Consider the following 12,839-nt stretch of genomic DNA (forward strand, 5'->3'; position numbering starts at 1 on the left):
AGACGGAGTGCAACTGCAATGCAATGCAGTGCAGTTCAATGCAGATGCAAATGCAAGTGTAAAGTGACTCCAGCTTAGCTAGATCTACCGGCAGATCAACTCGAAGACTTCAATTGTGTGCCGCAGCGCGCATGTAATGTGATACGGCTACTACTACTCCGTAGGGCGTAGGCTAACGAAAACCTCTTGCTAGCATGCATGTGATGTTGCTGACCGGCGTGTGTACGAGTGGTAGGACTCTGAATCTGAGAGCATAAATAGATGCTACGCGCCTACGCTAGCCATGGAGGAGGACCGGAGATTGGAGACAGTCTCGGAGGGGATTGGTCGCCGGTCGCCGGTTGGGTTCGCGGCTTGGCGCGACGGTCACTTGGACCGTTGGGTAGCCAACTCTGCCCACTGCCCACGCAGAACCGCAAACAAACAGAAACAGACATGAGTTCGGGAGAAAAAAGGAAATTAAGCTCCTGGCAAGATTCGTATACGTGCACACATCCGCCACAGATGCTAATCAGTCCGCACGGCAGCGTCCGTATGTACGTAGTATACGCGTCTGTATTTATATAAACTTTATACGTATGCACATAGATATTGTACGTACACGTATAAAGTTTGTATGCATATATGTATAGAGTTTGTATATATGTATAAATTTTTTGTATGTGTCCGTATATACGTATATATTATTTGTGTGTATATATTACCTCTGTGTACATATACGTATACATGTATATTTTATATGTATAAGTATAAATTTTTATGTATGTGTACATATAACTTTTTTAGATGTATATAAAAAATTTTATATACATATGTATATGCTTTACATACATATGTATAAAATTTATATATGTATGTAAAGTATATACATACGTACTCCCCTTCTGTTTCTAAATATTTGACACCGTTGACTTTTTAGCATATGTTTGACCGTTCGTCTTATTAAAAAAAATTATGAAATATGTAAAACTATATGTATACATGAAAATATATTTAACAATGAATCAAATAATAAAAAAAATTAATAATTACTTAATTTTTTTAATAAGACGAATGGTCAAACATGTTTAAAAAAATCAACAACATCAAATATTTTTTTAGAAGGAAATATCAAATATTTAGAAACGGAGAGAGTACATACTAAGGAGACTAGAGGAGGGGATCACCGGTCACGAGGGCGTGCCCCAGTGCGACCAGTCGCCCATTAACAACGTCGAATATCTACGGTCCGCAATGGTATTACTTAGTTGTCACGTATAAACTTACCAAGATTAATTGCATATGCTTTTTTAAACAAGTACTTTCATGATTACACTGCCAACCGAGCCGCGCAAGTTTCTCGTATAAATTACCTTCCAGGGAGCATATATGTGTTACATTATAATTATATTAAAGTTACAATATAATTATATTATAAGTTATATTTCAAAGATTGTATTGAGGTTTTCATTGAAAGTTGTATAGGTAGTCACCACTGTATTACTATCTAGTACTTCCTCCCTCCGATTACAAAATTCTTTGACATTTGAATAATGTTAGGATTAAACTTTTATAATTTCGACTAATCAATAAATTTAAAAATATTTAGTTAAAATCACTAGAACAACATATATAATTTTGTCTTTTAAAATACTATAATAATATTATATAATAGAAAAATATAGTCTAGATATATTTTGAATATCACGTTATTATCGTTAAGAATTATGTATCCAGACGAAGTATATCTTTTAACGATAAGGTTGCCCTTTGTCAATCTATCTAGTCATTAGGCTGCTCAGGCAAGCAAAGGACTGCTTTATATTATTAAGATCGATCACTTTCGGCTAGTTTAGGGGTAGACTTTTTTAGCTTATTTGACGGCCGGAGCCGTGCTTATTAATAGCTACCGGGATGTTTGGTGAGGCTAACTCGAATGAAACGCTCGCATTGTGATTGTGTGGTGCTATGGATCACCTACCAGGCGAGCGCCGTCGAAGCCGTGTCAAGTGTGCATGCAACAAGTACCATCCAGTATGATCGAAGCATATCAGCAATTCAGCATCTCTGTCAAATCGCACGCGATCTCTCTCTCTCTCTGATTGTGAGGAGGGAAGGGAGTTTATTAGTACTACTAACAAACTTGGACTCTCCATTTCCTGTGGGCAATAATTAAAGAGACTATTATTATCTGGTCGAGGTGCTTCTATGCTCACAGTTGCTCACCCACCTAGCACGGTTTTAAAAGCACGGCACTACACTACCCTTTCAAGCGTCAACCCTTTATGACAGACCATCGGCATCACCCGGTGCTAACACGATATGCAGCATTTTATATCTTGTCACCTGCCGATCGACCATGGAAGGTGGCTGCTCAAGCCGCTGGTGGGTGTGCGCCCACCCCAAGATGTTTTTCCTGTGAACTTGCCAGCATTCCCGTCTCAAAATAATTAATAATGATAATCATTATGATGGTGAAGAAGAAGATGAATGAAAAAATTATCAACGGTTTGGAATCCAACTACGATCAATTTCTATATAGGGATCCGACCCATGTAACGGTACGCAATACTCTCAGGGTTTAAAATTCTTGATATTATCAGTCCGAAGGAGTATTATATGGAGTATGGTCATTTGCTCAAGTTAGTCTATAACTTGATGTATCCTAATGGTTTGTGTTCACCACCGAATTCCGTGTGTTGGGTTTGAATTCTGGCATTGCTCCCTTTTTTGGGTTTGAATCTTGGCGCCAATCCATTTTTTTCTCGCCGTCCACCGTGCGAGCGAGAAAAAAAAGGCAAGTGCACAAGCTAAGTTCAAGGTGCTAAGTTCGAACCCCTTGAAACCAAAGGATTATCTGGTCACCTTGAGGTGCGGGAGTGAGGTGATAAGTTCGAACCCTTGCAAGTACACAGGCTTTCTCACGCAGATTTTTCCCCTCCACATACCAGCACGAATCTCAAGGCAAATCCGACGGCCAAAAAATCGAAATTTTTTCTCCTTGTTTTCTGTTAACAGAAATCTAGCAAATCCGATAGAGAATTCTCACTGATTATCTGTAAGTGTGCAGGATATCTCATATTTATTACCGATAATTTCTAACAGACTAAAATGTTTGAGAAATGATAAGACAAACAGAAGCATAATATTTGATTCCCAGAAAATGAAAGCAGACTTGTAATTTATAGAAAAATAGTTGAAAATAATTTTCCTAAAGGAGCTTTGCCTTCCAAATTTAATAAGAAATTACTTGAGGTGCCGGATGTGGAGCTCGCTTTTAGTCACTGTAGCTCGCCCAACACAGTCTGATACTCCCACGTTGAAAAAAAAAGGAATAAGTTCACTTGGTGATTGAAATCTAATCTATGACTCTAGATCACAAAACCAGATATCTCGACCCCCAAACTCTTAAAACCGGTGCAATTTGAATGCCTCGGCGGTTTTGAAGGCCGGTTTCGCTGAAGTGGCGCCTACATGTTAATATTGACCTAGTCATCGTTCAAGTGGCGTTTACGTGGCATTAAAATTTTAAAAAATATATATGGACCCATCTGTCAATCACACAAAAAAAAATAGTAGGACCCACTAACACGTGGGGCCCACAACCATCCTCTCCTTCCCTTTCTCTCCCCCTTTGCTGCGCTGGAGCAGCGGGCGGGGCCGGAGCGGCAACGGCGGCGTGCGAGGGCCGAAAGGGAGAGGGGAGAGGCGGAGCCGCCGAGCTTGTGTTGTCGCCGCCACCGCCGGTGCCTCACCTCGCGCTCGCGCTCGCGCCGGCGCCGTGGATGCTGTAACGTCCCGCCTTCTCAGGCCGGGCCTACTTACATCTAGCAGCTTTTATAGGTCATATGCTGCTCTCACAGACCAACACAAGTCTTTTCTGCACACTTTGTCCTCACTCGTGCGCATTTGGGAAGAATTTCCAGGCCAAGCATACTTAACCTCAAAGTTCTTTAGAGATCGGCTTCTGGAAAAGATCCCACCTCTCCCAGGCTAGGCCCACTTACATCTGACAGCTTTTATAGGTCATAGATTGCGCTCACAAAACAACACAAGTCTTTTCTGGAAGAATTTTTATGGGTCATAGACTGCGCTCACAGACCAACACAAGTCTTTTCTGGAAGAATTTTCAGGCCAAGCACACTTAACCTCAGAGTTCTTTAGAGATCGGCTTCCGAAAAAGATCCCACCTCTCCCATGTCGGGGTCAAAGACTACGCTCACAGACCAACACAAGTCTTTTTTGGAAGAATTTCCAGGTCAAGCACACTTAACCTCAGAGAATTTCTAGGCCAAGCACACTTAACCTCAGAGTTCTTTAGAGATCGGCTTCCGGAAAAGATCCCACCTCTCTCAAGCCGGGACCACTTACATCTGGCAGTTTTTATAGGCAATAGATTTCCAGGCCAAGCACACTTAACCTCAAAGTTCTTTAGAGATCGGCTTTCAGAAAAGATCCCACCTCCCCCAGGCCGGGACCACTTAGATCTGGCAACTTTTATAGGTTATAGACTGCGCTCACAGACCAACACAAGTTTTTTAGAGATCGGCTTCCGGAAAAGATCCCACCTCTCCCATTCTTTAGAGATCGGCTTCCGGAAAAGATCCCACCTCTCCCAGGCTGGGCCCACTTAGATCTGGCAGCTTTTATAGGTCATAGACTGCGCTCACAGACATACACAAGTTTTTTCTGGAAGAATTTCCAGGCCAATCTCTTGGTTTCTAAAAAAGATCCCACCTCTCCCAGGCAAGCACACTTAACCTCAGAGTTCTTTAGAGATCGGCTTCCGGAAAAGATCCCACCTCTCTCAGGCCAGGGCCACTTACATCTGGCAGCTTTTATAGGCCATAGATTTCTAGGCCAAGCACACTTAACCTCAAAGTTCTTTAGAGATCGGCTTCCGGAAAAGATCCCACCTCTCCCATTCTTTAGAGATCGGCTTCCAGAAAAGATCCCACCTCTCCCAGGCCGGGGCCACTTAGATCTGGCAACTTTTATAGGTCATAGACTGCGCTCACAGACCAACACAAGTTTTTTAGAGATCGGCTTCCGGAAAAGATCCCACCTCTCCTAGGCTGGGCCCACTTAGATCTGACAGCTTTTATAGGTCATAAACTGCGCTCACAGACATACACAAGTTTTTTCTGGAAGAATTTCCAGGACAATCTCTTGGCTTCTAAAAAAGATCCCACCTCTCCCAGGCAAGCACACTTAACCTCAGAGTTCTTTAGAGATCGGCTTCCGGAAAAGATCCCACCTCTCTCAGACCGGGGCCACTTACATCTGGCAGCTTTTATAGGCTATAGATTTCTAGGCCAAGCACACTTAACCTCAAAGTTCTTTAGAGATCGGCTTCTGGAAAAGATCCCACCTCTCCCATTCTTTAGAGATCGGCTTCCAGAAAAGATCCCACCTCTCCCAGGCCGGGGCCACTTAGATCTGGTAACTTTTATAGGTCATAGACTGCGCTCACAGACCAACACAAGTTTTTTAAAGATTGGCTTCCGGAAAAGATCCCACCTCCTCTCCCAGGCCGGGCCCACTTACATCTGGCAGCTTTTATAGGTCATCAGACCAACACAATTCTTCCCGATCGGTCACCCATCCCTAAATTGCTACAAACCGAGCACGCTTAACCTCAGAGTTATCGGCTTCTGGAAAAGAAGTTGCAACTTGTTGGTATGAGTATTCTATTAATTCTATTAAGCCCTAAGCCGGAATGTCACAATGGCCTCAGACGGGGATGGCAGAGGTAGCCAATGAGGGGTGGCGGGCGGGCGAGATCTCGGCGATAGCGTCAGACGGCGACGGTGCTTCGGCAGGCAGCGACGGAGTAGAGGAGTAGCTCGACGGCGGCGAGCGGGCATGATCTCGGCAGCGCCGCCTCTCCTCCCTCTCTTCCAGCCCTCGCCCGCCGCTGCCGCCGCTCGCGTCTCGGCCCTCGTCCGCTGTCGCCGCCGCTGCTCCGGCCCTGCCCGCCACTCCAGCGCAACAAAGGGGAAGAGGAAGGGGAGAGAGAGAAAGAGAGAAGGGAAGGAGCGGATGGTTGTGAGCCCCATGTGTAAGTGGGTCCCACCTTTTTGTTTGTGTGATTGACAAGTGAGTTAAATTATATTTTTTATATTTTAATGTCATATAAATGCCACGTCAAACACCACGTTGGACGATGACAAGGTCAACACTGACACGTAGGCGCCATGTTAGCGAAACCGCCCTTCAAAACCGCCGAGGGAGTCAAATTACACCGGTTTTAAGAGTTTGGGGGTCGAGATATCCGGTACTGTGGTTTAGGTCACTGATTAGATTTCGATCACTTTTAAGGGCCACCAAGTGAACTTATTCCAAAAAAAAAAACCTGGTGAAATGGCCTTTGCTGGGCCGAGCATGAGCCAGGCCCACAGTGCTGAAGTGGCGGCCTTGTTTCACATGGTGGGCTGTCATCAAATGTACAATTCACTAGGACGCCACACGACCTTTTCACCGGTCGGCGCCTTTCCACATTCCTGGCTCTTCTACATCCCGCTTTTCATCCCAAAGTAAAATTCGCATATGTGAATATGTGAGTTCATCCTAGATACATATGCACCCGTTTTGCAGGCTGTCTTTGCGATGTGCTTTCCCTCCCCTTGACAATGATTCCTAAGCAACAGGAGTGTGCCAGAAGGATTCCAAAACCAAAGCTCCATCCAAAGCGCTCTGCCGCTCGCTCGAGAGGTTCCTACAAACCAAAAGACCACACGAGATGGGACACGACGAACGCTTAGCCGTGCAAAGGAAAGAGGCAAAGCGATCGTCTCACTGTCTCACCGATCGAGCTAGCTCTCGTCGGCAACAACACGTACCAAAACCGCCGCCTACTCCAACCACAGCCTGTGTGACAGCCCGTGGAACCTCCTCTCGCTACTCAAAGTATCGTCCAGTTGTTGCTATATATATAGAGACGCTACGATGTAAACTTAATCACAAACTCCTGGGTTAAGCTCGATCGATCTGGTTCCCTGTAGTGACCAAGCTAGCGATAGTTTACTCTGTGTGTGTGTGGAAGAATGGCGCGTCAGGGGAGCACGACGCGGCGGCCGCGGCCAACGACGTCGAAGTGCATCGCGGCGGCGCTGCTGGCGATTGTCGTCTTGCTGGTGATCATCGTCATCCTGTGGCTGACGGTCCGCCCGGCGAAGCCGCTGCTCGTCTACGTCGACCACGCCGCGGTGACCGGGTTCAACTTCACGTCCGGCGGCAGCCTCAACGGCACCTTCGACATCACCCTGCGCGCATACAACCAGAACAAGCGCGCCGCCGTGTGGTACAAGTCGGTCGAGGTCGGGGTGTGGTACGGCGGCACGTACCTCGCCGGCGCCGTGGCGCCCGGGTTCGACCTGCCGCCGCTGAACGTGAAGAGGATCGACGTGGCCGCGCCCGCCGTGAGGGCGGCGCTGCCGCGGGGCGTGGAGGCGACCGTGAAGAAGGACAGGTCCGACGGGAAGCTGCCGGTGGACGTGCACATCAAGGGCAAGGTGCGGTTCCGGTACGGCTTGGTGAGGACACGGCGCTACAAGTTGCGCGCGAGCTGCTCGCCGGTGGTCGTCGACTTCTCGTCGCCGAGCTCGTTCGATCGGGTGAACTGCCACGTCCATATCTGAGTGCGCGCCGGCGGCGCGTTCACGACTGAATGCATGGCAAATTGTACACATCTTGCGTGTTTTCTCTCTGCTTTGAGGATTTGTTTGTGTTTGGATTGATTCGGTTGTTAAATACTGGTTTGTGACATTTCTTCACTTGTATTATTCATTTTTTTAATATTTTTTCTTCGGTGTGTACATGCGTATTTCTCCAGCATCTAATTTGTGGGAGGAAAGGTTCATGAAATGTCAAGCGCTGATGAGTGATAGAAAACGGCACGGGAGACGGCAGCCCAAACGGGGTGTGCGAGACCGTGATAATTTTCGGCTCATCTGTGCCGCACATGCCGGATCGAACGGCCGGCAGATATCCCAATGGGAGTCGGATTTTTATTCACCGAACCCCCGCCGCATGCTTCGCCACAGGGCCGGAGCGCCCATACATCGTGGCTGACCCCTGCTTCGGCCCCTCGACGCCCTCGTCTCTAGGCTCCGGCATACGCACTTAACATCCACAGTGACACCGCCACGTTGGCGTACCGCGTACAGGAAGAAGCACCCTGGCTTGAGGTCGAGAGTAGTTCTGGTCTCCATGACGGAATCAGAGGTGCGCTGTGTCCTGTGTGCAGAGTAGCGCAGGCGCATCGGCGTGGTTAAGGTGTTGTTCGTGCGGCTAACGGACTACGCGGTCTTTGATTGTGGATTATTTTTTCCGCTCATCCGGTTCGTACATGCCTAATCGGACGGCTATAAAAGATCCAGAGAGTCGGTGTTTAAGATTCTGAACCCCAGAGAACGCTACCGATCCTCGATCATGCCGTGCCTCACCGGAGCGTCGCCACATAGTTGTCATCCTCGGCGCCCTCTCGCTGCTTCCTCTTGTTTTTGTTTTATGCTAAGTAGTACTCTTCATATGTTTGTAGGTAACAAACTCATCGATTTTTTTCTTTTAAACTATTTATACAATCTATGATTAATTGTACATTAAATTCGTTAAAATTAAAATTTTACAATAAGAGCACACATGGTTATCCTCCACTGAAAAATATTTGATATTTAATTGAATTTTTAATGTTGCACATGGTATTCTTAATGTTTCAGTAAATATTTTATAAGGTTTTAACTAGTACAACTTATTGTTTCATACATATATAAAAACACTTCAACAACATTAAGTATTTGCAAATATAACATATTTTTCGTATGTCTTTTTTGTTTCACTCGTTAGAACTTATTGTCTCATATAATTGGTTGTTGATGCTCCAGTTAGCAGTTTTAAATGTTGTATTTATGCAGTGGAGTGAAACAATGTTCTTAATGGAGTGAAACAACGTTCATTTTTTTTGGTAAGGTCTTGTGGTAAAGATTAAATGATATAATTAAATCATAAATCAGAAAATTATTTTAATAGAAAAATCGTTTAAAAGATAAGTGAAAGGAGAAGGAGTAGCCGCGAGAGAGAGAGGGAGGGAATTAGCGCGTGCATAAAAGTATATCAGGCGGCAGGAACCACGCATAGTAGTTTGGGGCCCTATATTTATAAACCACGCATAGTAGTTCGGGGCGCCATATTTGTAGTACATCGCATTTGTTCCACACTATGAAATGTTTTTTCAACGCCCTCATTGCGGATCATTCATTAGCAACTAGCCTGTTGAGTCGCACGTTTGTGCGAATATAACCTCTCTGTCTATTAGATGTGCTTATATGTTGTTTGTGTTAATGAGCCTAAATGTTTTAATAATAATTAAAAACAAATACATTTTTAACACATTTTGAAGTATAGCTATAACACTAACAGATATCTATATCTTTGATTTGTGATTAAGAATATTATTTTAAAAAATAATTTATCATATGTTACCGTGACCATTACCTCCTTCAATTTCTAAATTTAATAATGTAAATACTCACATCTTCTACACATTGCAATTCTGTCATGACCAGTTGAGAAGTATATATACAATTTTTAACGTAAATCTTATAAGACTGTTCAGATTGTAGCCAAAATAAATCTTACCAAATTTTTTCAATGCCAAAATTCAGGCAATATGGCAATATTGTCAAAATTTTGACAGGATTTTTTTATTTATTTACCAAATTTGGCAACAAACTAAACGCGAACATTTTTTTGGAAACTTTAAAAAAAATTGTATGGTTGAAAATGACATCAATCTAAAGTATGAACTGCTCCAATGGAATGTCTTCCATGCAACATGATTTGTAATTTTAAGGCATAATGAAATAATCGATAGCACCAGGTTAATTAGCTATTCATCTATACATTAATACTCGTTATTTTTTATGCAATAGAACTTCTATGAATATTCATTGGTGATTTTTTTGTCAATGTACTTTTTTTTCATTCTCATATCTTTCTTACCACATACTCCCTCCATACTCATAAAGAAAGTCGTTTAGAACAGTGACACGGTGTACAAAATACAACTTTAACTTCTTGTTTCTATAAAAATATTTATTGAAAAGTGATATATGTATACTTTTATGAAAGTATTTTTCAAGACAAATCTATACATATAATTTTTACATTTTTAAACTCAACAACTTGAGAGTTATTCATGATTTATATTCCCAAGTTTTGACTTAAACATTGTCCTTTATGAGTATGGAGGAAGTATCTCATGGGTATTGCATGAAGGTTCTAGAACAACAATAATATTGTTTGCTACTCACTCCGTTCCAAAATATAATAACTTCTCTATCAACATTCTCTTCTCAACCAATCACAACCCTCCACCATTCACTTTTCCCACCTACCTCTAATATTCATCCAATCACAATCCTCCACCATTCACTTCTACCTACTATCTTAATAACTGTGTCTAACTCCAACCGAATTGTTGTATCGAAGGGTTAATATTTGTTTGATGATGTGGCTCATCCTGATGGCATTTTGGAATTCTCTTTTCACTTATGCAGATATCTCAAAGGGAACGTGGTTAAGGGGTTCGCCAGTCATGACAAAAACTCAACTATAAACAAATCACAAGTTGGCAAAATTTTCCTATTGGCAGCTACATGTAGATGGCAGCTTGGATGAGATTATCATGTAAAAAAAACCCAAAGCTGGCCTATCATCGCATCACATGGTCATAACAAGTACCCCTTGTTAGATCAGCCAATCAACCTCACGGCAAAAGTGTCCAACACTCCAAATCCTCGTCTCGCTCTCACCAAAGTCAGAATCACCTTCCCCAAACACGTCTCACATGTCCTTAAAATAATACTCCTCCCATCCAACGGTTCAGATTGCGAGTCACAGTCTCAGAGAGCGAGGATCCAACGGCGGCCGAGCACTAACGGAATCTTTCCTCGCTGTCGAAGGCAGTGGGCCCCGGTGAACAGTGGCACGCAGTGCAACCAACCAAGCGACGAGATCCCATATCCTCTCGAGCTCTCCTCCTCATCGAGCAAAGCAACCAAGAACTTCTCCTTCCCCTGCTTCCCCCACCGGCCATGGCCATGTCCATGGCGATGTCGAGAGCTCTCGCCGCGCGGCATCGAAGCCATTTGGGCCACCGAATTGAGGTGAAGAGCCACCATGCGTCCCCGCCGCGGCTTCCTCTTCTTCCTCGGAGTCCCGGGCTCACGCTCGCGTCGCGCCCGCGGATGCTACCGGCGAGGCCCAGGATGTCGTCGAGTGAGTCGGACCTGTCGCCGACGCCGCCGTCGGAGCGCACCATGACGGCCTGGGACCTAGCCAGCCTCTGGGTCGGCCTTGTGGTCGGCGTGCCGTCCTACTACCTCGCCGGCAGCCTCGTCGACCTCGGCATGTCGGCGCTGCAGGGCGTCGCGACCGTCGCGTTCGCCAACCTGGTGGTGCTCGTCTCGCTCGTGCTCACGGCCGCGCCGGCGGTCACGCACGGGCTGCCGTTCCCGGTGCTCGCGCGAGCGGCGTTCGGGGTGCGCGGCGCGCACTTGCCGGCGGTCATCCGCGCGCTCGTCGGCTGCGGGTGGTTCGGCATCGAGTCCTGGATCGGTGGCCGCGCCGTGTTCCTCCTCCTGCCGTCCAGGCTCAAGTCGTACCAGCCGCTGCTCGCGCCGGTGCCAGGCCTCGGTGCAGCGCCGCTGGAGTTCGCGTGCTTCCTCGCGTTCTGGGCCGCGCAGCTCGGCGTCATCATGCACGGGATGGAGGGCATCCGCAAGCTCGAGAAGTACTCGGCGCCGGTGCTCATCGTGCTCACCTCCGCGCTGCTGGCCTGGGCCTACGTGTCCGCCGGCGGCTTCGGGCGCATCCTCTCGCTGCCGCCGAGGCTGACGCGCGCCGAGTTCTGGAAGGTGTTCTTCCCGTCGCTCACCGCGAACATCAGCTTCTGGGCGACGGTGGCCATCAACATACCGGACTTCGCGCGGTACGCGCGGAGCCAGGCGGACCAGGTGCTCGGCCAGGCCGGGCTGCCGGTGTTCATGGGCATGTTCACCTTCGCCGGCCTCGCCGTGACGTCCGCCACCGAGGCCATCTTCGGCCACGTCATCTCCGACCCCATCGAGCTCCTCGGCCGCATCGGCGGGCCGGTGACGACGGTGCTCGCCATCGTCGGCATCAGCCTCGCGACCATCACGACCAACATTGCCGCCAACGTGGTGGCGCCGGCGAACGCGCTCGTCAGCATGAGCCCGCGCAAGTTCACGTTCGCCAAGGGGGCGCTGGTCACCGCGTTGCTCGGCATCGCCTTCCAGCCATGGCGGCTGCTCAGCTCCAGCGAGAGCTTCGTCTACACATGGCTGCTCGGCTACTCGGCTCTCATGGGCCCGATCGGAGGGATCATCCTCGCCGACCACTACATCGTCCGGCGAACCGCGCTGGACGTCGACGCGCTCTACTCGGAGGACAGCCACGGGCCTTACTATTTCCAGGGCGGTTTCAACGTCGCCGCCATGGCGGCGATGGCGGCCGGAGTTGCGCCGATCGTGCCGGGATTCCTGCACAATGTTGGAGTTCTACCGAGCGTCTCCAAGGCATTTGAGACAGCCTACAACAACGCTTGGTTCGTCAGTTTTTTCGTCGCCGGCGCCGTCTACTGCCTGCTCTGTCGCCGGAATAGGAATGAACTGAAACACCAGCACGATTGATTGTAATTTGCAAACACAAAGGAGTAAAAAATGTTGCAAATGATAGTTGAAAGCAACATCAGCAAATGCTTGGAAAACAACTGTGTTTGCAAGAGGGGAAAGTTTCCAACACTCCCATCTCATTTTCTCAAACGGCTGAACGATGCG

General features: G+C 46.9%; 2 protein-coding genes across 2 annotated transcripts; both read left to right on the top strand.

The window, feature by feature from the left end:
- Window positions 1-6,938: 6,938 nt before the first annotated feature.
- Window positions 6,939-7,796, top strand: LOC4330251 (uncharacterized protein At1g08160). The gene has a single exon (XM_015769367.3). The coding sequence runs from the start codon at window positions 7,026-7,028 to the stop codon at window positions 7,617-7,619; it is 594 nt and encodes a 197-aa protein (XP_015624853.1). The 5' UTR covers window positions 6,939-7,025; the 3' UTR covers window positions 7,620-7,796.
- Window positions 7,797-11,002: 3,206 nt separating this feature from the next.
- LOC4330252 (purine-uracil permease NCS1) lies at window positions 11,003-12,803 on the top strand. Its single transcript, XM_015767137.3, has one exon. The coding sequence runs from the start codon at window positions 11,076-11,078 to the stop codon at window positions 12,690-12,692; it is 1,617 nt and encodes a 538-aa protein (XP_015622623.1). The 5' UTR covers window positions 11,003-11,075; the 3' UTR covers window positions 12,693-12,803.
- The last annotated feature ends 36 nt before the right edge of the window (window positions 12,804-12,839 follow it).

This window comes from Oryza sativa, chromosome 2 (genome assembly GCF_034140825.1).
Source record: "Oryza sativa Japonica Group chromosome 2, ASM3414082v1".
NCBI lineage: Eukaryota > Viridiplantae > Streptophyta > Magnoliopsida > Poales > Poaceae > Oryza > Oryza sativa.

Bases quoted from the DNA above. Each gene is read 5' to 3' on its own strand.
- LOC4330251 (XM_015769367.3), top strand. From the start codon at position 7,026: ATGGCGCGTCAGGGGAGCACGACGCGGCGGCCGCGGCCAACGACGTCG.
- LOC4330252 (XM_015767137.3), top strand. From the start codon at position 11,076: ATGGCCATGTCCATGGCGATGTCGAGAGCTCTCGCCGCGCGGCATCGA.